Here is a 27,214-nt window from a genome sequence, read left to right as displayed (position 1 = left end):
CTTCTTTTTGTTCCAAAGCTTTTCAATATGCTATTGATTTACTAATATGAGATCTCTCCAACTTTTTTATGTAGGCACTCAGTGCTATGAATTTGCCTCTCAGGACAACCTTCATCATGTCCCATAACTTTTGGTACTTTGGATACTTATTATTCAATGCCTGAAAGTTTTTAATTTCTGCCTCAATCTATTTTCCATTCATTAGTGAGTTGTTCATTTTCCATGAGTTTGTAAACCTTCTGTTGTTTCTGTTGATATTGACATCTAGATTTAATCTGTGGTTGTCTGATAGGATGCACGGTGTTATTTTAGTTTTTATTTTATTTTTGTATTTGTTAAGACTTGCTTTTTGACTGGGTGTATGGTCAATTTTGGAGAAAGTTGCATGAGTTGCTAAGAAGAAGGTATTTTGTGTTTGGGAGAAATGTTCTGTAGGCATCTGTAGGTTCATTTGGTTTATGACATCAGTTAGCTCCAGCATTTCTGATTAGTTGTATCCGGATATCTCCTGAAGCTGGAGGAGAAGATACCTGTTTTCTACTGGGCATGGGGCCAGGCAGGGAAGGAAGGCTGCAGCAGGTGGTCTGCTACAGAGCTCTGGATGAGAATGGTGGATTCCATTTGGAGAAGTGGTGGGACAGGGGATTTTTACTTCTTTATTATGACTTTCTTGGTGATTTAGGGGAAGAGCATTGTACTTGGTGCCCCTTAAGTTTCCAAAAAAACTATATGGGAGGGCAAAACTCCCATCAAACATAAGATGTTAGTTTGCATTGGCAAGTGAGATATTTTCCTTTACAGCTACTCAAGAAAACTATCTAGAGACCTTTTTTTTCATGCTTAATAATAACAGAATACAAATATTTATATCACTTGTAGCTGATACATATTTGTACATTGATTATATTCCTATGGTTCTTGAAAATTAATCATTTTTTCCAACTTATTAACCCTGTTTTTTTATTTAATCTTTGTGGTTTACACCAAATTAAAAATATGAAAGACTTTAGCTGATTTAAAATATTAATTAACGCTTAGACTGAGTAGTGAAAGTTCACCAGATGTATAGGTAAACAAAGTCTTTTCTTTTTCATATTGTATATTTAGAATTAAGTTTGTTTGAGGATACTGGTAATAATTATAGCAAATTGTATACACCAATGATTTTGCTTAATTATGATTTAATTTATTTAGCTATAAAGTCTCCTTTATTTACGAGGATCTCAACCCTTTTACCAGTTAAAGACATTTCAGTAATACCCATGCTGATTGTTTTGATTCTTTTGAAGATACGAGGAGGAAAACTCATGATCACTTATACCCGTAAGAGTGATGCTGGCAAGTACGTTTGTGTTGGTACCAACATGGTGGGGGAACGTGAAAGTGAAGTTGCAGAACTAACTGTTTTAGGTAAGTGTATTATTATCTAATTTCATCCAATTGCAGTAGGACATACTCACCATTATCATTTTGTATCCTTATAAAATGGGGGAACTCCACATTAATTAAGGTATATGAATAACCTTTTATGTAAGGGAGAAAGAGACCAATAACTTAATATTTGGAGTAAAGAGAGATGTGAGATGGATCAGCAAAGCAGCTTGCAGTAAAATAGTCAAAGATAAGAGATTGGCATAAATAGGAAACACAGTGAGAGGTCTACAGAAGTGGACAGCTGTGTGGAATAAATGGAAATCTGTCCTTATTGAACATCCTAAGGGGTTTTCGGTTCATTCATCTTCTAGAGAGACCATCATTTGTGAAGAGACCCAGTAATTTGGCAGTAACTGTGGATGACAGTGCAGAATTTAAATGTGAGGCCCGAGGAGACCCTGTGCCTACAGTTCGATGGAAGAAAGATGATGGAGAGTTGCCCAAATCCAGGTATGTATGGGGGGTTTAACAATGTGATGCATCAGTTTGGAATGTCTCCTTGGAGTCAGGCCACACAACGTCCTTTTAGTCCTCTCTTCTGATAGCATCGCTTTCAGATTTTATGAAACCGTTGAACATCCCATACTTCAAATTATAATCATTTCCAGGCCTAGTGAGTGATAAGAGATGTTGTGTGCTCAATCCAAGACTGCCGCAGTGAGCCCCAGTTCCCATGATCAGAGAAGAAAACAAACAAACAACAAAGGCAGTACTCTGTGGTAAATACTGTGTTGCCAAGCTAGTATAAAGGAAATTAAGTACATGAAATGACTCCTGGATTCAGGATATCATTGATTTACAAAACATTTACCATGATGTGTTTGTATCACAAGAGTATCTACAGTCTGTGTCCAGGGTCAGGATGGATCCCTGGAGATCACTAGAAGCCAGAGGCTACGGTCTTGTCTCCAAAGCCTTCAGAAGCATGCAAAGGTGACAGAAGCTTGCATTTACAGTGTTTCTTCAACAGATTGCTCTTCTGCTCAGCCAAATTTAATACCAACCTTTTGCAAAGCAGTATGTGGGAAAGGAAGATGGACACAGCATTAAACATGTAATTAGACTTCCTTTTTGTGAGTCACAGTATAACCTGGAAAGGCTAGAAGTCAGGATTTCTTGATGTCTGCCAAATCCTTAAATAGGAGAGGAACAGAGATCTAAGAATTAGGGAGCACTGATGATGAGACAGTGATATAGAATATTCTGGTACTGTCACCAGACCGTGTCAGCATTGTAGCTTTAGGATGGTGGACAGTCTGTTGCCAGGTGTTGGTGGCACACGCCTTTAATCCCAGAACTTGGGAGGCAGAGGCAAGTGGATCTCTGTGAGTTCGAGACCAGCCTGGTCTACAAGAGCTAGTTTCAAAACAGGTTCCAAAGCCACAAAGAAAACCCTGTCTTGAACCCCTTCCCCCAAAAAAGTACCTTAAAACAGAATGCAGGTACTAGTAGATAACCAACATTATCAAGATCTTTTGTCACATAGGTAGAAAAACTTTTCTGAAAATAAAACGTATTCAAGGGCTTAAATATACATAGATATGGATATAGATATATGCATGTACACACACACATACATGCATGCATATATATGAAAGGAGAGTGAGCTATTTCAGATAAGGACCATTGTAGCATAGACACAGATGCGTTGGAAATGTTGGTAAGCATGTGATGCCAGACTGGGGACACTGAGACCAAATGATGAAGGGATTCATGCAGTAAAGAGTTTCAGCTCACATTGCATGACATTGCTTAGGCACAAAAGGTTAGGATGCACAGGGTTAATATTCAGGAAGTAAACTAGAACGGTAGACGTTCCTCAGCTGTGGATAGAGGCTGCATTGTTGCTGTGGTTTTAACAGAAGAGAGGCAAGTTTTGCTTTTGATCTAGCAGACAGATCACGCTAAGCCTCCTGAGCGGAGAAAAGTTACAAGTCAGCTGACATATTGGATGGCATGTCTGGCTCCAGTTTCATTGTTGTCACTAGCATTTGAGGAACAAGGCCAAGCGGCCTCATCTTCTAGTGCCTCGGTCTTCTCATCCACAAAATAGTATCTGCTGATCATAAAAGGTCAAAATGTAGAAAACCTTTATATTTGGGATTTAACCAATGGTCCCATGCCATCTCACTTTAATTTGAGCACAGTAGTGCGAGGAAATCCATGAATAATTGTTCTTTTAGAAAATGCATTGATGGTTAGGAATACCATGTTTTATACTTTGTTTATAATTGTTTTGAGTTTCATGTGACTTGATACCTAGGTATGAGTGCATAGTTGCAATGGTATGATCTTCCAAGAAGAAAAGCCCATAACTTCGCTTTCTTCTTCTTATATCACCAGATATGAAATTCGAGATGATCATACTTTGAAAATTCGGAAGGTGATGGCTGGTGACATGGGATCATACACTTGTGTTGCAGAAAATATGGTTGGGAAAGCTGAAGCCTCAGCCACACTGACAGTTCAAGGTAGGCAATGGAGATGGTGTGTGTGTATATGTAGTTTTTTATCATGAGAAATACAATGTTGGTACTTCAAGAATACACTATTTATTAGTTTTTATAAATACAGACTTTATTGCTCTAAATATTTTATGTCAGACATCCAAACAGAACATTGCCTATATATTATTCAATTGTTGGAAAATATTGAATTAAAATTTCAGAATTGTGGTAAATTGGATCTCAAAGGAGAGTATGCTTTAATCTTTGTGTCTATCTTGGAATACAGTGTCCTTCTAAACTTTTAATTAAATGGTAGCTGTTTCCATGAAATCTTTATTGTAGAAAGAAGTTTTATGTTCCTTAGATCGTGTTTCAGATCAGAGTTGTGTAAAGTGCACTACAATACCAGGTGGGTTCCATAACCCCCAAGAACGTAATGTTTGTTCACAGACTAGGGACTTTGCCTTCTTCTATTCACATAACACCTAGGACAAAACATGTAGTCCGAGTGTAGTAAGTGAAAAATTCCATTTCTCCTTGGCTGATATTAATGGAGATTTCTTATTGAGTGTATGAGCTAATGTGAATAGGATACTCAATGGCAGAGGTGCCTTGAAAGTCATTTGTGTCTTCCACTGATGTCTACAAATGGTCCTCTGCTTGCCATTGTGCTCAGATTTCAGACATCGTCTCCTCTCCTAGTCATCCTTTTACCTCTGCCTCCATGATGTATTAATGATTATTTCTCATTGTTTCTCACTTGAGAACTTTTTTTTCTCCAGGTGAGAAATTCTTTGTTGAGGGGTTTGAGAGGCAATGACCTTTAAATACATTTTATTGCTGTAAAGGATTCCGTATTTCCACAAGTATATATAGTAAACAGAGAATATGGCCATAAACCACTTAGGTTGTTTTTTAGGCTAACAGCACCACTCAGGGCTGCTATCTTTTCTGAATGTTGTCTCTTCAAAAGCTATTAAGAAGAAAAAGGTGGCTTTTGAGAGAGTTTCTCTACAGTGGATGTCCACAAAAGAGTCTTGTAGGCCTTTCACATCAAAAAAATCAAAAAAAGAAGGAAGACAATTTCCTTCCTGTCTCTAGAGTCATTATGTCCTACTGTGGGGTGTTTAGCTCAACCTCATAAAAACAAAAGGGAAAAAAGAAAGTCAAGAACAAACATTGAATTTCTAAGGCCTCTGTTCCTTCTCCACAATCTAAGTTAGGCTTGAACTTCTTACTCAGGCTGAAACTGTATGAAAAGAACACCGATTTAGATTTAGAGAAGGCATAAGTTCAAGAGATGTTAAATCCAAGTTCAAAAGCCCTCCAGAGGCAGCGAAAGTGTCCAGGATGAATACAAAACATGAAAAAGTGTGTGTATCTCCAGGCTACTGTGAAGGAAAAACTGTCTATCCCAGTCAGTTAAATGTGTCTCACTTCATGCTGCAGACTCAACGGCTGCTACCCCGGCCGATTGATGCTAATATAAACAGCAGTCATTCTGTTCCGCGCATCATGAGCACTGAAATCAAAATGTGGTTTCTTCCTACGAGTTTCAACTCAGTGCCAAAGCTAGGTCAGCCTTAAGTTTTCCACATGGAATTCTTGCTCCCAAGCCTGAATTAATTTCAGTGGAAATTGATTACAAATGATCAGATCCAGAACCTGCTAGCTGAGTTTAGACAGTCTCATTTCAAAATGCGCTTGGTTTCCTATGAAATCGTGAGGGATCTGTGAGTAGCCCAGGCCGTATTACTTCATTCAGTAATAAGTGTGTACATCAGCGTCACTGTTGAGTTGCTTTAGCGTATTAGAACAATAATAAATACACTGAAGAAAAGCAATGGGCCCGTTCACAGATAGCCAAGAAGCATTCCAAGGAAGCCCGAGATGTTTTTGTTCCTTTGTGAAGAAAATAGAAAAACGTTAGTTACTACAAATTAACCTAATCAAAACTGAATTCTTTTGGTAGCAGGAGGCAATTACAATAAAGAATTTAGCAGTGTAAGGTGTGCTTGTTTGTTCCCATGTGGTTCCTTTGTAAGAGGGAGTTGTGAAGTCAGTTTGCACGTAAAAGTGATTTTCTTGCACTCAACCATCCTGCGAGCGTTTTATTCACAGAATTCAGGTAGGAAAACTGCATAATAAAATTATAGGTAAAATCATCCTAATTAAGGGTGGTGATTTGATTTTTCACCTCCAATACAAGGAACCCTGGTTTGAGAATTATTTTTTTTTCTGCTCTTTTTTTGGAAAGCTAAATTCATTTTTACTTTTTATTTTTTGCCGTGTGGGGGATTGAACCCGGTACCTCACTTACCACTGAGTCACTCTCCTATACCCAGTTCTCCCTGTTTTAGATGGTATTTCTAGAGATACTCTCACACGTTCCTTACATGAGCCAGGATTTCTTCCCTCCCTCCTTCCCTCCCTCCCTCCTTCCCTCCCTCCTCCGTCCTTCCCTCCCTCCTTCCCTTCTTCCCTCTCTCCCTCCCTCCCTCCCTCCTTACTTTTGTTCATTTGTGAGTATATGCTATATATGTATGTGTGTGCTCGATTATCATATATTTCATATAATGTATGTGTGTGTTGGATATGTGTTGTGTCTGCATCTGCGTATGTATGGTTTCTGTGTATGTGTATCTGTGTGTTGTGAGTGCAAGTGCATATATGTGGTTTGTGTGTCTGTGTGGTGTTAGTGTGTGTAGTGTGTGGTTTGTGTGTGTGGTGTTTATGTGTGGATGGTGTGTGTGTGCATTTTACATGTGTTGTATGTGTATGTTGTGTGGGAGTATCTGTGTGGTGTCTGTTTGTGGGAATCCACATGTGTGTGTGTTCGTGTGTGTTCTATGCTGCTTCCTGTCGTAATGTTCTTACTAAGCAGCTGTTCTCCCACAGAACTAAATCCAGTCCTCAGGCCTTTCTTGGTTTTTCTACATATTCTCCACTGTGCTTTAATAAATACTTGTTGAAACTGAAATATGAATGAATATGCATTTTAACCTCCACTTGAGTGGTAAAAACAGCAAGGATGCATGAAGAGGAAAACGTAGGCAGTGCCTAGTGGCTTAATCCTAACTGCCAACAGTCAAAGGCATTGGATCAGAGCTGGAGAGACTCTGAAGTGTGACTCATTCTGTCTGTGGTCTGTGTTTGGAGGCAAGAAAAGCCATAATCATTGTACTATTTTAATAACATCATCTTGAATTTTTTGAATATTTTAAATGTGTATAATAAAACAGACTAGGGAAATAAATAGGAAAAATTGAGAACTAGACAGAAATCTTAATTGTAAGTGTCTTGATATATATGCTTGACCCGATTTGGGAGCTCATCAGTGGAGCACAGAAATTTGTCGCTGTATTGTATTTCCACAAAGAAGTTAAAAAGAATAACGAAGTAGCCTATGAGTTGACAGAAGTCATAAAGGGCTTGAACAGGTTTCAGTACAATTCCAAACTTTTTAGACCTTGACAATGTGTGCCACAAAAATAGTAGCTAAGATTGTACTACAGCCATCACAGCCAGAGCGACCATTGTGGTGAGCCTTTGTAGAGGGGATACTGGGTGGATTACTGAAGATTAAGAACATTTGGGGACACCACTTATTAATTTTCTAAATATTCTTCAGAAGGTGCTTAACCTCACCCCAGATTCTGTTAACGGATCAAGTTGATTGCTCTGCACATTTCAATATTCTCAGCCCCTCTATTTACCTCTCTGTAATACTGGAATATTTTTGTTCAACTCAGAGGCTAATAAGATTATTCATGAATAAACAACTTCCAAAACTCCTTAATATTCATGGCCACTTCAGACATGGGTGGCCTGCTGAGCTCACTCTGTTTCAGAGCGTGTCACTTCACCGTGACAGCCACCTAAAGTTTATATACAATGTTAGTCGTGTAACGGCCTCTCACTAAAGCCAAAATAAATTCTGTACTAAATCAAAGCACAGATTATTTCTTATATGTGTTCACATTTTACTTGGAAAAGAAGAAAGTTATGGTAAAATTTGGTGGCAGTAGGAAGTCACAGTCTGCAATACATTCTGCCATGCCTCTAGAACTTGTTCTTCAATAAATATCAAGAATCAAGAATATCTCAGTTCTTTTAACTTTCATATCAAGTTGTATATGTCATTGAAGTTCATTGTCAGAATGTGACTGAAGGCTCAACAATAATTTGACCAATGGTAGATCGAACAATGTGTTCCTCATAGAGAAGGCAGGATGCCTCTTCCTCTTTCCCTGTTTGGAATAGTTCTGGCGGTTAAAGTAATCCTGCTTAATTCCTACTCAGAATATTCAGTTATATAGACTCCATCATCTTCTGAGGTTAGCTAACATTTACTACCTGTGACTAAATCAGCAGTTGTTTAATTGATGCTGAATGTTTGTCGACAGATCTATTTTCCCATATGTGTGTATGTGTTTCCTTATACATGCATGCATGCGTGCCTACATACATATGTACATACCATCCATACACTTCTTCAAGAATTTAACTTAGAAACCAAAAAAAAAAAAATTAAGCTAAAGCTAGTACGTTTTAAACAAAAGATACAGTTCACCACAATCTCAGGCTATTGTTAAGTTTGTTAGGACGGCTAGTTCTGCCTTGGTAGGAATGAATTATTTTCCAAGCAAGTGCTTAATACCGTGTAATAGCCCCATCTTTTAGAGGAAATTATATTTACTGCAGTATTTATAACAACTTTATAGGTTGTGACATATCTATAAAACATAAAATCTAACCAGAAGAAAATAGATGCATCGAGGCACTCTGCCAAGCTTTTAAACACCATGTCACTGAAACTGTTTGAATTTATGCCTCCCTTTGGTATTTGAGAATGGTGAGACTTTTGTTTCATGCGATTTCACTATCTTCATCGAAATGCATTACATTGTTTAGTGGGTGCTTGTCAGGTGGGCCTTGTGGTTTTTCTTAGGCTCATATTAATACTCACGGGGAATTGGTTTATTTATCTTTCTTTCAGTCACAATCCAAGGCTTTATTTTTAATGTGACTGATTTTCCCCCCCTTTGGTTAAAGTTAGAATTTTGGTTACTCTTAATGTATACATCTTCAAAATATTTTTTAAAACATCAAGAGAAAATAAATATTTCTCTGTAATGTACTGTTTCTAATGAACCTTATAAGATTTGTAGATTACTTACTTCAATGGCAATTATGGAGATAGCTTTTCAAAATCATTTCCCTTTTGAGGACTACGATTCCAAAAGATAGACAAGACTGCCTAGAATTTAAACTCTTAATCACTCATTTCCAATTTTGCCCTCAGCATGGTAGATTCTTTTGCTTGATCTACTCATTGCTTAAACAGGGCAAACTAGATAGCGTTATTAATCTTTCCACTCTCCTCGCAACTTCACAGATAAAGCAGCTCTTATTACTGTCACAATTTTATTTCCATAGTGAATTTGTGACTCTATCAGCAAAATGATCATGTTCCCATCACTGTGTCCCATCAGTCACAGGAAGCTGAACTGAACTTAGACATCCACACACCAGCCATTTCCTAAGCAATCACCTTTTATCTCCCTGTGGTGAGCCATTAGGAAAATCTAATCCCATTTTTGTGCATTTCTCTTACAATAGGAACTAAAAGATACTTCGTTCTCCTGTTTCTCTTGAGGGCTGAATGCTGCACCATTCAGACACAGGAAGTTATATGTTGTTATCTCTATTGGTACCCCGCTATTCCCGTTTCCCACATGAACAAGTTACTCTTCGATGTCTGAGACTTGGCTGTTGTTCTGCCCCTTCTTGGATCTGTGTTAAAACAAAAAGCAGGTGTCAAACATTGCCCAGTCAGGTGATGCTCCGTGATCATATACAGACATTCAGTAAGATTTCTGCTCCTCCCTCAGAAGAGATTGTCCATTTTCCTGCCTTAATCTAAAATCATGCTGTTCACTGTTTAATTTTAAACATAGCACAAATTGTATTTCCATCTCCCTAAACTCATTGCCGGCATATAATAGCCATTCTAAAATGAATTGTCAAAGGGGTGTATGCTCTATTCTATTCCATGGAATTATATTGTCTTTTGCCTCTCGTAGGTATTTATGAAAGTATATAATGAAGGAGAAAAGTACATCCTCATTAGGATTGATTAGCCAGTGACAGCTGCTGGAAGGCTGCTCCTTAGAGTGTTAAGACTGACATGAAATGGGGGAGACACAAAAGCAGGTGGGGGGAAGGGCCCAGGGCCAACTTAATTGCTACTAACGTGATGTTTCCTACAGCACTTTCCTTGATGCTGAACGGCATGTCAAACAAGAAGCTTTTGCCAGTGTCTCAAGTGCTACGTTCGTGATTGACCCCTACTTATGGCTCCAATGCACTAGGAACTGTGAGCAATTTTAACATTCAGCAAGCCAAGAAGCAATTGTCAGAGGCTTATATATATAGCCTTGTAGTTTCTTCTGTCTTTGCAATAAACAGTGTGGTACAGTAAAGAGTTGAGCATTGAGAGGCAACTTCCCATGATCCTCCACTTCCCCTGGAAGTGCAACCAGTAGTCTCATCCAGAACACAGTTTAGAGAAGTGACACATCCTTCGCTTTCCTTCTTTCCCATGTTGTACCCTGAACCAGGAACTGCAAACTTCTAGTCTCTGTTTGCCTTTGAAACATTCTCAGCATTGTCCTCATCCTTCTGGTCTTCTTACCTCTCTCTAATGCAGGCGTCTCAAATCTCTCTGAAACTGCAGGGCTCTGGCAAGTTTCTTTGTCTCCACTTTGTTCTGTAGAGCCTTCCATCTTCTGCAGATCCTCCTATCTAAAACACAAATCCAGTTATGTTAGTACCCTCCATTAAACTTGCCGTAGTTCTTATCTCTCTGTAATAAGATCCAGGCCTGTTTCTTAGGCCGAACTACCTGCTTGCTCCTCCCTTCAGTGAAAATTACTATATGAATTACAGTTTCAGACCATGACTTTTAAATCATAATCACTAGGCCCAACTACATCTTTATCAATCAAAATAGGAACCATTGCAACCCATATTTTTATCAATAAGAGACCTTTGTTTTATTCCTGGAACATAAGCATTCATGCTTTGGGACTTGATGGGCTCTTAGAAAGCCATGGAAGTATTGTCTCTGAAAAAGTTGTCAAGATGCTTGAAGACATAATAGATGGCAAAGAGTCAGGGGACCGCGTTGGATGAGGCAAGTATTCGTGGACCTTAAAAATTGAGTCAGAGGAAACCAGCATCCCTAAACTTAATCATTTTCTAATATAAAAATAATGATTTTGAAGATAAGATGATATGGCTTTATATTAGTCGTATGCAAATGTGGCCATTTGAGAAACTACTAGATGATGATTTCAGAATGCCAAGTTACAGTAAAAAAATCAAGTCAATGTTTTTTTTTAATTCTACAAAATTTTTCAGTTTTTTTGTTTTCCAAACAATCTTATTTTACTCTTCAACCCAGTTCCCTCTCCCTCCCGTCCTCCAGCTCCCCCTAACTTCTCCCCATCCCACCTCCATCCACCCCTCCCATGGGAATCAACAAAGTCTGTCACCTCAGTTGAGGCAGGACCAAGGCCCTCCCCCTGTATCTAGGCTGAGCCCCTCCATAGGAATTGGGCTCCAAAAAGCCAGTTCATGCACTTAGGGATAATTACTGGTTCCACAGTTAGTGGCCCCACAAACTGCCTCCAGTTGTCACCCGCAGTGAAAGGGCCTAGTTTGGTTTTATGCAGGTTCTCCAGCTGTCATTCTGGAATCAGTGAGTTCGAACTAGCTTGGGTTAGCTGTTTCTGGTTTCCCCATCGTGGTCTTGACCCCTTTGCTCATTTATCAATCCTCCCACTCTTTGACTGGACTCCTGTGCTTAGCCGTGAATCTCTGCTTCTGCATCAATCAGCTACTAGATGAAGGCAATTAAGGTAGTCATCAGTCTCATTATAGGGGAAGGGCACTTAAGGTACCCTCTCCACTACTGCTTAGATTCTTAGCTGGGGTCATCCTTGTGGATTCCTGGGGATTTCCCTAGTGCCAGGTTTCTTGTGACCCCATAATGTTTCCCTCTGCCAAGGCAAGGCTTTCCTTGCTCTCCTTCTCTTTTCTTCTCCCAACTCAACCTCCCTGATCCTTCATGTTCTCCTCCCTCCTCCCCTTCTCCCCCCCCCACACAAGATAACGCTTAAGTAAGGAGCAATATACTATGTGCTACAGATTCCATTGCCTTAAGTAAATTACAAGCTTTAAATCTTAATTTCAGGAACAAATTCTGGGGAAAGGAAGACTTAATTGATAAATGTGAGGTTTCTGGCATCAAGTTCATTGAATGTAGCTTTAGCAACACTTAAGATCTTTGTGTAAGGGTCACATGCCTCTTTGGAGCTTAGATGATATCTAAGTATAAAAAAGTAATAATAGGGAAAAAATCTAAAGTAAGACCTTCAGTTTGGAGTTTCCTTTCTCTGATGTAGACTTCTTTTAAGTCATCTGTTGGAATAGTTGCCCTATATTGCTTATTTCACAAAGGCTGGCAGCATAATAGTGCATTGTGTCTGACCATTAATGTGGTTATTTGAGACAAAGCCAAAACTAACAGTGTCAAGGGGCCTTTTTGCAGGTTCAAGTTAGGTTTATGAGAATCCAGGATCCTGGTTAAGAACTGTGAGTTCATCAACATTTTGGCAAAACACATTATGAACCCTGCAAAGCTTTACCTGTTGACTCTAAGAACCTTAATAAATGCAGAACACTTTTCCTGGATTGTGGCAAGATGCAATAAATTGCTTTGTGAAGGAATGGTTTTTAATAAGATATTACCTATAATAGCAATCCGAAGAAGTCCAGGAAAATTAGCTTGCTACAATAAATAGTGTTTTGGGAGTCAGAGGACACACACACAAACACCACCACCACCACCTCAACAATAGCAAAGTCTCCTGTGTGTATTCCTATTCTTAAAGATGATGAATTCACAAGTCTTATTCTAAATACCACCTTTATGTAATTTGTTATGCATTTATGTTGGCTTTTTCTTACTTGCTTTGTATTTAAAGGTAATGATTTTTTTCTTTTATTTATCACTTGCACTGGAATTTTTTAAAATTTAAATTAGCAACAAGCTTACTTCACCTGTCAATCCTAGCTCCCCCCCCCGCCACCTTCCACCCCCCCCCCAATCCCCACTCCTTTCCCCAGGGAGGGTGAGGCCCTCCATGGGGATATCCAGAGTCTGTCATTTCGTTCAGGGCAGGGCCTAGGTCCTTCCCTATGTGTGCAGGATGAGAGAGCATCCCTCATTGTGGAAGGGGCACCGAAAGTTCATTTGTATGCCAGGGATAAATACTGATCTACTACCCAAGACCCTATAGATTGGCCAGGCCTCCTCGCTGACACCCACACTCAGGAGGTCTGGATCAGTCCCATGCTGGCATCCTAGCTACCAGTCATGTTTCCAAGAGCTCCCCCTTGTTCAGGTGAGCAGTTTCTGTGGGTTTCACCAACCCGGGCTTGACCCCTTTGGTAATGAGTTTTTTTTTTTTTTTTAATGGAACAAAAATCTAGAGAGGGTGAAGGAAAGAGGTTTGTGTCATAAAATAGGAAACACTCAAAGGACAACCTGCAAGGTGCCCTTGCCCAAAATCTATGTTGCCAAAGGGTCCTCCATGGGGAAGCTGAGGGGAAAACACCATCATCGGAGGTTTAGCAATACAATTTAGCAAGAGAAGAATTTATGAGTCTAACTCCCTGTCCTAACGGTTCTGACCAGTGGAGTGAATAGGGTTCTGAACAACACCCCTTCTCTTTGTTCTGTTTATTTGCCTATCCACTTCTTGTTTATTTGTTTCCTAACACTATTCATGAGATTGAGACCCAGTAGCATTTCGGATTACAAAGGTTTTTTTTGTTTTTTTTTATTCTTCTTAATTCTTCTGGGAGAGATAAAATGTTCCTTGTGTTGGTCAACCTTAAAGAAACTAGCTGTCTTACCCTAATGATTACTGGTAACGTAACATTCTCCCAGGTTTCCTTAATTCACATGGAAAGGTACAGGATTGAGGTCAGTTATTCAAATGAAAGTGATGTAAGACTTAAAAACGTATCAAAAGAAGACACTTTCAGCAGTGGCCTTACTGCAGATAATTTGAAATACTCTTAGTGTGTGTGCCAGCAAATATTTGAAGAACTAAGTACAGCAGTTAGAAAGGAGATATAATGGAGACACGAGATGATCCTGTGACAGATTAATACTCAGCCATGTTCCGGTGAAGAGCACCTTCCAGGTCTTCCCTTGGGTTCTGAGACTCAGAGGTGATACACTCCTCCAAACAATAGTGGACTAGGCATTCTCCAGCCCTCGCTGTACGGATATATAACCGAGCAACGATTTCTAGTAACCAACATTCTCGAATGAAGTTGTCAACATGGAAATAATGTTATTTGTCCTGGGGATCTGTAAACTGAATTACCAAGTCTGAGAATAAAAGTGGGGAAATAAATGACTTTTTTTTCTCTAGTCATTGACAAATAACCTTCTCTCAAATGTTTGGTTCCTTGCAAACAGTCTCATAGAATTTTGAAAACTTGGAGTCAGTCAGTGAAGTTGTGTGTTATTTAATATAATTAATTTTACTTAGCTAACTCAATTTGGTTTAGTGTACTTTATCTGGAACGCTTCAGCCAAAAATGAAGTGACTGGCGTTATTCGTTGTTGAAGAATTTTCACAAGGACAATAATTGCTGAGTGCATTAAGGACATTGCTCTTTATGAGGAACCTTGAATAAAATCATTATACTAAATAATTGAAATTTTGAGTTTTTTAAATCCATCCATATGTTTTGACTTTTTATTATTTGTTTGCGATGATTTCAGCTGTTTTGACAGATAGGTGTGGTAGCAATTAAGACTAAAGACTACTCATTATTTCTAGGTTCAAGGAGACATTTGAGTACATTCCAAACAAGTCATTGTTAAAACAGTCCCATGTGGCTTCGTGGTATCTCGTGTCCTTCAGTTTTACTCCAGCAACTGCAAACTGTGAAGTAGTTTTAAACTTTCCATTTTTAAAAGGATTCTGTATACATTTTAAATGAACATTTCAAAATACTTTACCTAAACTTTGCAAAAAAAAATGGATTAATATGCCAAGAGCATTTCCATTTGATTTTTGAACTTTTCATGACTTGATAGCTAGTGAACCAGCATAAACACACCTGCAGAATACGCTAAAGTACGTGTAAGACAAAATGAGGCTGAGTAATTGCTATGTAACGGATTTATAAGGGTAGGAAAATCCATAAGTGGTTATTAAAGTTAGCTTAGGGACATTCATTTTGTGTGGTCGATGCCGTTGCTCCCGAGTTTGGAGTGCTGCACAATTAAACCTGATAGATGGGCCGATTTAACAAAGATGGTTTAGAAAGCCAACTTTGTGGACGGTAGAGAAGTTATTTCAAACAGTGCCTTTTAAGTCATTAGTGAATAAAAGAGATAGGCTTTTTTACTCTCCCAAATATAATTACTGAACAATGTTGGTTTGACTTATATTCCTAGGGAGTAAACGTTTAAATAATGTGATTCTGTGCTGGGTTCGGGAAACTGCCTGGTAGCCATGTTTGTACACTTAAAAATTGTTTGCTTTAGTACATAATGGTACCATAAAAATTAGGGAACTGAGGCCTGATATTCTTTTATACTAAGTTGCAGACTTGGAGGGTAAAGATTTGATCTTATGACTACATACCTTAGACACTTGAGATGATTTTTTTTTTTTTTTTTGGTTTTACGAGACAGGGTTTCTCTGTATTGTTTTGGAAGCTTTCGGTCCAGCCCAGCCTTGAACTCACAGAGATCTGCCTGCCTCTGCCTCCCGAGTACTGGGATTAAAGGCGTGCGCCACCACCACCCAGCTGAGATGATTGTTTTTAATGGCTATATCCTGCCACTTTTCTAAGACTAGGTTGACTCTTTTGACATTGAACTAGCAATAAAATGAGAAATAGCAAACTCACTTATTCGCCCCATACTTTTTTACATGTCTAAAGACTGTTGGCATTTAAGCAGTTTGTGGTAACTTACACAGGACTTTCAGATTTTTGTTTTTGATGTTGAATGATTGTGTTTAGGGCATTCATGAAGCAAACATATTCCAGAGGCAAAATTATATCAGAGTAAGCTTTAACATTGTGTTGTGTTTTACAAACCTGTGAAGCAATGTGATTACAAACAACAAAAAATGTTAAAGAGCTGGAGAGGCAGGGATTCCAGTTCTTCTCTTGCCTTGGTAAACTTTACCAAATGATGGGTCCTTCATTTTCCTCCCCTGGCACCGTTGGGATACTGACGTGTTTCTGACAGTTGCTGAAGTTTCCAGTGTACTATCAGACACACAGCTGACACTGGCGGCTCTTTGTTATGAAACTGGGAGCCAGACATTTACATAATTTTCACAGGATCACAGACCCAATACCTTGTGAAGATCATCTCCATCCAAAGCAGTGTTCCTGTCAGGAGACAGGAGAAAGTTATCATCAGTCATCATGGACCAGGCCTAGGAAATAAGCCACTTAAGGATAGGCCTTGTCATTTGTTGTGTGAACAAGATTCTTAGCACTGTTGTCCATGTACCAGAAAGAGTGCTGAGACTTGTGGCGGTGTACATACAGAAGGAAAGCTCGAGGAAGTGACATACACTCCTGAATCCATGCAGGGTGAAAAGTGGGTTCGCAAGTGTATAGGCAATGTGTTTTCTCCTGCACGCTGGAGATGCTGCTGTTGGCTCATCTTTCACAGGTATTTCCAATGTGGGGAACATTTTCTGCTTGCAAAGGGAGAATAGCAAACAGAAATGGAGGACACTTAGTTTCCACAGGGAGTGCAGGCGAGTTTGGGTGGCAGTCATAACGATGACACAAATGTGTAGTTCTAAACTAGGAGATGTGTTGTAAGTGCAAGGTTGCTGGGGGAAAATATAGCACTCAGAGGATGTAAAATCAGATTTACAGGCAGTATTTGGAGTGTTTCTTCCACTCCAAATCCAAAAGCCCAGAGCAACAGGCAAGTGACATAACAAGACACCAAAGGGTCACACAGCTGAGCATGTAACTTTCGATTTTAAGAGCATTGGGACTACACTGAAAGATTTTAATACCAAAAAGTATTTTGGGATTCATCTTGTTTTGTTTTAATCAACATGCTTTTATTAGAGGTTAGATTACTAATTCAGGTGAACAGTTTGGTTAGTTTGGAAATTGGCAGTGGCAGTTGGGCCCTATGGGGGAATCTTATTGACATATTGCTAAATGGACATAAAGTGTGTTCTAAATATGTATGTTTACACAGGTCGACTGTCTCAACTCTGAGCCCAGGTCAGGGAGGCCTCTGTTAGCAATAGATAATAGTCAAAAGAAGGGATTCTTAACTCATTTGTTGTATGAGTGATGCTACAGAGAATAAGATTTTCAAGTGCCAGGCTGTAAGGGGGACATGGATATCACACACTCCCAGGGTGAGGGACGTCATATGAGAGAGGACAGAAAGATTGTAAGAGTCAGGACATGGGATGGAGTACTATAAAACTTTTTTTTTTTTTGGAAATGACTTGGCCATTGCAGTTGTGAATCCACAGTGGGTATGTCACCAGTGCAAGACTTATGGTGGCGGCTGCAGGGGTGGGGGAATCTAACTGGGAAGAAGGATTTCAGCAGGAATGAGAAGGAATAACAGTAGGTAACAGGGACAGGCATGATTACAAGATACCGTATGTGAAGAAGAAACTGCCAAAACTAATTTCATTTTTCAAAGTAGTAGCAGGAACTAGTTGATGGAATCAGAAATGCTGAGAAACAAATTCAGTAAAGGATCCTGTGTTTCCAAGGGGCGGGGAGGTAGAGAGATCTCAGCTTCTGCCCTTCAAAATCCTGGAATTCAGAGTTTTCACACTTTGAACCATGATCCTGAGAACCTGTGTTTTGTGTGTCTGGGTTGTAGTGGATGGGTGACCTAGCACATGCATTTGAATCATACATGCTTTAATTCCGAGATCCACAAAGGGCAGCATTTAAATGAGAGAAAAATAGGTAATTTTTGAAGGAAAAGAAGAAGAATACAAACTTTTGCCCAGTAAGACATGTCAGAGATTGCTCAAGGTCAGGGGGGTGTGGTTTGTTAGGACAGTCTCAGATAAGAGTTAAACAAACAGCCTGCAGCAAGGTTTCTCAATTCTGTCTGGCACGACTGGCATCTCGGGACACATCCCTCCTTGTCGTGGTGGCTGTTCTGTGTGCTGTGGGTGGGATCAGAGCATCTGTGCCTCCTGTCCACTGAAGGCTGGGAGCTCCGCCTGGTCCCCTTCCTCCCACTGCAGTCCTGACAACCAAAATTGCCCCCGGAGCCATTGTTCTACAGGATGACATGAGGTATTTGATCAGAGGCAAAAAGTTCACAGTGTTTTATGTATCCATTAAATACATTCTAAAATATCCCTTTTATTCTCTCTATTTTTATGTCTGCAACGTTGAAAGACATAATGACAGGCTTTTATGTTAAACTCAATCCTTTCTCCCCAAAAGAAATAATACCTCGTATTGGAGTACCCGAAGGGCTTCTGATTGTTAGCGATATCATCATTCATGTGGATTTGTGCCTGTAATTCTCACACACCAATGGCCGGGTTTCCTTGGTTCAAACGAAGATGGCTTCTTTACTTCAAAACTAGTGTTTGGCTGTGTGGCCAGAAATGTGCTTCTTCCTCAAGGCCCTGTGACTTTCCAACCCATTCATGTTCTTCCACAATGAGGATTTTTTTAAACACTTTCTAGTCTGTCCATCTTGTTAACTGAGCCCTACTCCACTGTAGAAGAGAATGAAAAAAAAAATCATGCTAATTTAAGGAGATATTAGAAATTAGCTGCTCATAGTAAAGAAATACTATTAATTAGAAGGAAGCTACTGTACTGTTTACTAATAGCATGGGTCCTGCTGTATACATGCTTGCTCTACTATACAACCTTCTAATGAACTGTACCAGGAGTTTCAAATACACAAGTTTTTTTTTCCAATTACTGTGGCAGTATTCTGCATTCTCATCCCTTTACCCACTCAGTACTAGGGACAGAACCTAGGATAACTGCATAGTATACAGCTAACAGAGGGAATACCCAGTAATTTATTTCACCTATAAGGATACCGTAAAAAATATATTTGCCTTATTTGCTGTTAGGCTTTAGGTAATCGATATTAATACAAAATACAAAAACCTAATCATAGTGTAACACATAAATATCCTATCTTCTTTAATTCTTCCGGTATTTCCTAAATTTAGCATAGGTAAAGTTCTTCATTAATTAAAAATGATATTATTAGGACAGAATTTTTATAGTTTCCAATTGGTGCCTGAATCCAGGGCCTCACACATGCTGTGTATTCATGCTGCCACTGAGCTCCATCTTCAGACACTACAAAGAAAATTTCTGAAGACCTTTTAAAAGCAGACTTTCTGTCTGTGTACATGTAATCTATTCGGAGACGTCTGGAGCAGGATGATCTCGCCAGCCTTTCTGCTTTGCTTCTGAATAGCCACTTCAAAATGCCAGCATAGCAAATGCGGTGAGACTCAGTCACCATTGCTTTGCCATCTGCAGTGGTCTGTTGGCACTGCTGTTGGCAAGTAGAAACAAAGGACTTCTTCAGACCCTTGAAGACATCAAAATCTGCAGCCAGTTTGTGGGTCACTGGCCCTTACTGGTATCTACTGCTTTCCCATACTTTGCTTGAGTTGTTGACCAAATGACAGTGTCATTTGCCATGCACAAGTTTCCGTTTCATGATGGCCCATTAATTAATTGTTGATCTTTGAGTATGTGCTAATGGTGCTCTGTTCAGAAAGTCTTCTGTGCTGATGAGTTCAAGACTATCTCTACTTTCTCTTCTATGAGGATCAGCACATCTGGTTTTATGTTAAGGTCTTTGATCCATTTAGAGTTGAGTTTTGTGCATACTAACGAGTATGGATATCTTTGGATTCTTCTATATGCAGGCATCCAGTTGGACCAGCATCATTTGTTGAAGAGGGCTCCCCATCCCCCCGGTGCATATCTGGCTTTTTTTTTTAATCAAAAGCCAGGTGTCCATAGATCCATAGATTAATGTCTGGTCTTCAAGTTGATTCCATTGAATAAATATTTTCATTTTTTGCCAATACCACGCTGTTGTTAGCAGGAAGAAAGTAGAGATAGAAGTACTCTGAGCCTTTACATTAGAAGGAGGTATTGAAGAGAGTGAAGCCTCCCATACATGGTGAAACTCATTGGGTGATGATGACAGGTTCCAAGTCATTCTGCTTTCTGAGGAAATCTTTTGACATATTGCATAAACAAGAGTGTCCCTACAGATTTTATAGAAAGATCTCTGTTCTATGAATAGAAAAATATAATTGTTTGGCTTTACTCTTAGAAGAAATGTAGAGAAAAAAATCATGCATGTGTGACAGTCTTAAAGAAATGTGCACAATTAATATTTTAGAAGATTAGAAGAAAAATGCAAGAATTATGATTTCCTTAATATTAGTAGAAGAATGTAGAGGGTATGCAGAATTTGTTTGTTGGTTGGTTTGTTTATTATTCGCTGACACTAAAACAAATGAAATGTGTGAATTATACATACATTTTCGTTATGGTAATTCGAACCATTTCTTGATAATTGTGGTTGCTAAAAGCTTTAGTGTTTCATCATTCAGATAGAGTTTTCTCAAGGAATTTTGATGCTTTTAGTTTTTTTGTGATGGGAGATGTTCTTAGATAACATTTGAGGCCTTGAACACACCATAAGAATTATTATTTGTCATTGATACAAGATGCAACTGTTTTAGCCTGGAGTTCTTACATGTGATCCATTCTAATCCTATGGGTTGTTAATAAAACTGTAGGGAAGAAAGGGCACTTTATATTTTAAAGGAATGGCTTCCAGTAACTGTATTGCTCTTATTAATTTTTTTGAAGTATGAAGAATTTTTAAATATATGAAGTATAAATAGTATAGGAATCACATGTCTAGTCTTCTAACTTTACTACATTATTCTGATGACATCAAGTCTGTTTTCACATATTAATCTTTGAGAAAGTTCTGCAATTTCTTATTGCTTCAAAGAAAATTTGACTGTTTCTTGTAGCTGCATCAGAGTATCCTCCTGACATGCAAGGCAATCACTTTAAGATATTAGGAGATATGATAGTACTCTTTCCACCCCTTTTGGTTCTACAATTTTTAAACTCTTCTGAATAATGTTTGTTTTCTCATTAAAATAAAAAATAAATGCGTATACATTATAAATTGTAGCTGCAATAATATAAACCCAGAGACACATATTGGGGTTTAAGCTGAAGATCAGGAAAGCAAAGGCGCCGACCACTAAAGAGTTCTTAACTCTATCAAGGCTCAGACCAAAGGGGGTGATCCTGTCCTCAGAGTAACTGTAGATTGCAATGCTCTCCACCAAACCTCGACTGGACTGAGACTGCATTGAGTTCCTGCCTTATATTCCTTTCTAGTGCTGGCATTAAAGGCATGTCATTCCAAGTGCTGGGATCAAAGGTGTGAGCTCTGTTTCTCTTTTAGACTGATTCACTCTCATGTAGCCCAAGATGGTCTTGAACTCACAGAGATCCATCTTGCTCTGTCTCCTGAGTGCTGAGATTAAAAATGTGACCATCACTGTCTATCCTCTATGGCTAACTAGTGGCTTAGGTGTATGGCTTAGCTCCACACTCTGATCTTCAGGCAACCTTTATTTGTTGGATTAAAAATAAAATATCACTACATTGAATATTTCCAACTCCCTTTAAAATGTTCCATATGTGAAAAAGTGGACTATGAACCTTTTTTTCTACTTTGTAACTGCACCATCTCAAAGCAGCAGTCCTTGACCTTGATTTAGACTACAGACACATGGATCCAGGCAAACTAGTTTTGGTTTGGGCACTGTTTGTTTGAATGAAATGGATTGTGGGCTCCTAGTATGGTATATGAGGATCTTCTGTGTTTGAAAGCAGTGGCCTTTACTTCTGAAATAGAAAAACAGGGTAATTGCTCTCTATTATTGTAAATCAACATTACTATATTAAAACGCATCCTGTTTCAGCATTGAAGATTAATAATGTGATTGTGACTTCTAAATCGATATATATTTTTCCTGTTTTCATAATTTCTTCATTTCTATGTGCATATCCTCAACTAACAATATGCAAGCATGTGAACTCAGTATATTTTAATAGTCTTTCAACTCAACTCATAAACCAATATGGCCTACCTGGTGCTCATCACAAATGCAGATTCTTAGACCTTATCTTGGATCTTTAGAGTCATTATCTATTTGTGGGGTTAATTTGGATATATAGTCAATTGTGAACAGTATGAGTGGAGTAGAATATCATTGCCAATGTGAAACATAAAAATCAACCTGTTAGTGGATCTATTTGGAATTTAACATTCTTTATCTTTAAAACGATGCTTACTCTATTTTTGTGTTAGCAGCTAATATTTATAATACTTTGGAAAATCCATTACATAAAGAATATGTTACTTGGTAGCAAAGCATAAAATTGTTGAAAAATGCTTTATAATTTTACAACTGTCAATCCATTGCAATTTCACCATTTTTCACAGTAGAGATCTCAAGATTCATTTCTATTTTCCTAAGTTATTCATGATTGTGCTTAAAATGCTAACAAATATTCATTCATGGATAGTGTGACCAGTGTATCTAAATATTAATGTGTACTTTATGTTAAAGGAGAATCATTGTTAAGTCAAATCTTACTACTTTTTCTGTTTCATTTTTTGGTTTGTTTCCTTATTTTTATTTATTCCATGTTTTCTTTTTTTTTATTTTAGTTGGGTCTGGTAAGTTGACATTTTATTGGCCATCTCCTAATCACCGTGTCACTGTGACTGGAACTTCTCCTCCCCTTTCCATCCATACCCTTCCATGTCCTTCAACCAATCAGCCTCCATGTTTCTCTTGTCATTGGCCACAAAGACAGACTGCACAGAATAAATCTGCAGGAAGTATGGGTAACTGGGACAAAGAGTAAAGGTAATGGGTTTGCTAACTTTCTGTCTTATTAAGTCATGTGTGATCTGAGCCCTTTGATTCCCTCCTTCCTGGGGATACGTCATAGCATTGTATCTTGGTGAATGAAGGACAATTTCATTTTGTACCTCTGTGACATTAAATGAACACAAAGACAGGCATTGAGGACAACTTGACTTTCTTTGTTTCAAGTACATTCTTAAGACCCTGTCTGTGGACTGTTTTGTAACTAGAATTCAGGAGTCCTTAAAGTTCAATTCCTGAGTCACCTTGTGCTTAGAACTCCTTAGTGTTCATTTCCATTTCTTTGCATGAGGTTCATTTCACTTTATATACACGGTAACCACATGGAACATCCAAAATTTGCTTTTATTTTATTTTCTATAAATAAAGAGGACCAAGGTTCTTTGTACTTGGTTTAGAAGAAGATCCATTCATTCAGTAAGCCATGGTGACAGAAATTGTGATACCAAAAGACAGGCCAGAATGTCATTTTCACCTTAAGAAAATCTCTCTCATTGTTGTTTAAGAAAACACAGATATTTTTATTTTATATTCACATATTGGGTAGGAGGAGCTATCCAATAGTAGAGTATGTTAGATACTGGCTATGTGAGCTGTTATTTACAACTGAGAAAAATCAAAATTTAAAGTAATAGAAATTATTAAATTATTAAGATAGTGAATCAGTTATTCAATTAATTATTGAAATTGCGCTTTAGTATGAAATTGTTAAAGAATACTATCTAGTTCACATGGTAGAATTGTTGGCAGTTGTTCTTTTTCTTGTTTCTTCATTTTCCCACATTTATAGCACTTAATATATTATTATACTGGTTCCATCATGATGCCCTTTGAACATAGGTAATTTAAATATTTTAGATTTCAAAGGCCACTACACTAGTTAGTCATAAAACATCAAGTCTGTGTATTTGGTGAGTATGCTCAGTCTAAATAAATATATATAATAATAGAAATGTATTTGGTCCATTTTTTCCTTAAAGATACAGCTGTATCTGATATCTGACATATATAGGAAGATGGTTTTTTCTGTGTTTATTTTTTAAAGCATGTGTTATTGACTTCAAACTGTTAGACCGAAGCAATGGTCCTCCTAGGCCCTCTGGGTAGCTGGGACCATAGGCTTGTGCCACCACACTAGTCGGAGGAGAAGTTTTGAAAGTTTATTTCTAAGAAGTCTCTCGTGGCTGATGTCACTGTTGATGTTGGCTTGAGACTATGCCGACAGAATATAGTAAATCATTTCCAAGCAAATATCCTGTGTGGAAGGATTGCTTTGGGATAAATGTAGTTAGCATAAGGGTTTGTATTCCTTTTTCCCAAATAAGTCTTTGAGGTTTGAGGAGAGCTGGCATTTTATAAAAGAAACAGTTTCTGGCACACATTCCTAGGCGAGCTCCTGAGATTTGGGATGGAGACCACCCCAAGGCTTCTCTTGACTAAGTGGTTTGAACATTTATATTTTCCTACTTGGATTCTCTTCGTATTGGAAAGTCATGTGCCCCCACACATCTAATTAATCATTTGGTTTTCCTTCATTGAAAGAAACCAAACTCTAGACTGGATTTCATTTATTCTTCAGTCAGCTTTGAGTCTTTTAGTCTCATCTCTGCATTAGTTATTCTAACCCTTACCTAAGAAGAAAAAAGCTCTTGTTTGGCTTGGTACAGGAGGGGACATCCCCAGGCAACCAAACACATGCCTATTATTATACCTGGGTAATTACAGTGTTAGCTACATTCATGAGTAAACCACTCAATTACAGTCACAGGTTTTCTACAAAAAAATTATAAGCTAGAGCTTCAGTTTGACCACACCGAACTCCAACTGTGTCTCTTGACTTTGTATTTTATCTTCTGTAAGTTAGAGAACATTTGAAAACATTTGACCTGATGTGACAGGTATCATATAATTTTCTAGTCAGCTAGTCAACTGCTAGAGTTCCTACTAACCTTCAATTAAAAAGAAAGAGCCATAAGAGAAAGTACATTTATGTAGACATTTAGAGACCTAATTGCTTTCTTCAGTTTTTGTTACAATGCTAGCCTTGAACAAATAACATTACATTTTGTTTTTCAAAGAATTTTTATATGGATATATTCATGATTTTGTATATATACATATATAGTGACACATGTATTAAGTAGGTCTTAATATGCTTTTATGATGTACTTTCATAATTGTCACATATGTAATATTTATGATACACACATAGGTACATCAGATAAAATTTACTTGAAAATATAATGAAAAAGAAAACTGTCTTTCCGAATGCTTTTATTTAAAAAAAAAAAGAGTAATTCTCCTTGGTTCACCAAAAATAAATAAAATAAGAAAAGAAAACAAAGTCATAAACATACAATGGGTTCTACACGAGAAGAGGAGCAGGCCACCAAAAGAGGAGGGGCACCAGAGATCAGTGGAGACAGGCACAATCAAACACACCATGTGCATGTGTGTGTGTGTGTGAAAGTGGCAGAATGAACCCCATCATTATGTCTAATCCACATATGCTAATAAGAAAGCTTTTAAAAAGAAAGAACCCTTGCTCTTGCAAGCAGTGCAGTAACATTCTTGGATATAATCTGAATGTGAGTTTCGATCGAGATTTGCTTTAGGGAGTGGCCTTACGTAACTGACGTCAGCAACTGAAAATACTTTAAAGGGAACAATGGCAAGTAGGGGCCAGGCCTTGCAAAGTGACTTAAAAGAGCCCTGCCCTGTGTAAGCTGTTAGCAGGCAGGCTTGCATTGTGATAAGAGGGGAAGATTAGCTTTTCCAGACAGCTGATAAGGAGTGGATTTGGAGAGTGTACACATGAGGTAAAGGGACTCACTTGGTACACACTGTCTTTCTCTGCAAAGCCCAGCCCTAAAGCAGGCTCCCGATTCCCCACCCAAGGGCCTGCTCTATCTGCACACCTACCTTTTAGCTGCCATTGCCCTCCATGTAACTGACGCAATTTTCTGACACTCTATTGACTGCTGGATGAAGTGGCCATTCAAGTCTGTATAAATCAAACAGTTTAGACAAAGCTGGCAGGATTTCTAATGTCAGGGGGAGCAGATGTTTCGAATTTGCCCTCATTTCCATATATATTCTGTTTGAGTATGCCCTTGCCCATGTAAATGAAGGAGGCATGCGACTCCACTATTGCTTTAAACCCGTTTCTATTCAAATAATTGGACTGGAGATTTTAAATGGCTCTAATTTGCATGGTAGCATTTCGGGAGCTTTTGAGGTAAATTAAAGTAATTTCAGTCCCTGCCTGTATCAGGAGATCTTGCTTGTGTGTGATTAGAGTTCATTCACCTTGAAGCAGCCTTAAGTGAGAAAAGATAATATTTATTCATACAATTTTCGGGTATGATTTGAATGTAAAGGGTCAGCTTGTAGCTCAAGAATTCTTGTGAATGTGAGGATTAATTCCAGGTCTAGGTTAAGTAACGTAGCTCTTCAACTTACCACTCTGTTTCATCCTATAAATATGCACTTAGCAATTTTGCTTTAAATGGAGGGTGGGAAATGTTTGATTATTATGTGTTGTAGACAATGAAGGCAGTACTAGGGACAACAGGCGACCGAGTGGGGACTGTGGTGACATGAGCTGACTCAGTGTGTTTTGTTTCTTCAGAGCCTCCACATTTTGTCGTGAAGCCTCGTGACCAGGTTGTTGCCTTGGGACGCACTGTGACTTTTCAGTGCGAAGCAACTGGAAATCCTCAGCCAGCTATCTTTTGGAGGCGAGAAGGGAGTCAGGTATGACTGTTTTCTATTTTTTTTTTTTTTTTAAAGAAAATACTGGGTCCACAGCTAAACACTGGGCCCAGCTCCTGGAGTCCAGTTGTAGAGAGGGAGGAGCAAAGGGGTCAAGACCATGCTGGGAAAACCCACAAAAACAGCTGACCCAAGCTGGTAGGAGCTCATGGACTTCAGACTGACATCTGGGGAACCTGCATAAGACCAAACTAGGTCCCCTGAATGTGGGTAACAGTTGCCGGGCTTGGACAGTTTATGGGGCCACTGACAGGGGAACCAGTACTTATTTCTAGTGCATGAACTGGCTTTTTGGAGCCCTTTCCCTATGGAGGGATACCTTGCTCAGTCTAGATATGTGGTGGGGAGGGCCTTGATCCTGCCCCAAATGATGAGACAGACTTTGATGATTCTCCATGGGAAGTCTCACTCTTTCTGTGGAGTGGTGTGGGGAGAGGGTGAGGGGGGTGG

General features: G+C 38.7%; 1 protein-coding gene across 10 annotated transcripts in view; it reads left to right on the top strand.

Moving 5' to 3' along the window:
• Robo1 (roundabout guidance receptor 1) overlaps positions 1 to 27,214 on the top strand; it is a 919,114-nt gene that overhangs the window by 806,871 nt on the left and 85,029 nt on the right. For 8 of the 10 annotated variants that reach the window (XM_040750592.1, XM_040750586.1, XM_040750584.1 and 5 more), the window contains 5 exons: positions 1,290 to 1,410; positions 1,746 to 1,884; positions 3,778 to 3,905; positions 22,768 to 22,776; positions 26,622 to 26,746. In XM_040750592.1, the coding sequence (XP_040606526.1) occupies positions 1,290 to 1,410; positions 1,746 to 1,884; positions 3,778 to 3,905; positions 22,768 to 22,776; positions 26,622 to 26,746 (522 nt within the window). The remainder of the gene's footprint in view (positions 1 to 1,289; positions 1,411 to 1,745; positions 1,885 to 3,777; positions 3,906 to 22,767; positions 22,777 to 26,621; positions 26,747 to 27,214) is intronic. The other 2 variants (XM_040750585.1, XM_040750590.1) reach the window with 1 other exon arrangement.

Source organism: Mesocricetus auratus, unplaced genomic scaffold (assembly GCF_017639785.1).
Source record: "Mesocricetus auratus isolate SY011 unplaced genomic scaffold, BCM_Maur_2.0 Super-Scaffold_100008, whole genome shotgun sequence".
Taxonomy (NCBI): domain Eukaryota; kingdom Metazoa; phylum Chordata; class Mammalia; order Rodentia; family Cricetidae; genus Mesocricetus; species Mesocricetus auratus.
The sequence above is the reverse complement of the archived record's forward strand: the minus strand, read 5'-3'. Positions and strand labels throughout refer to the sequence as shown.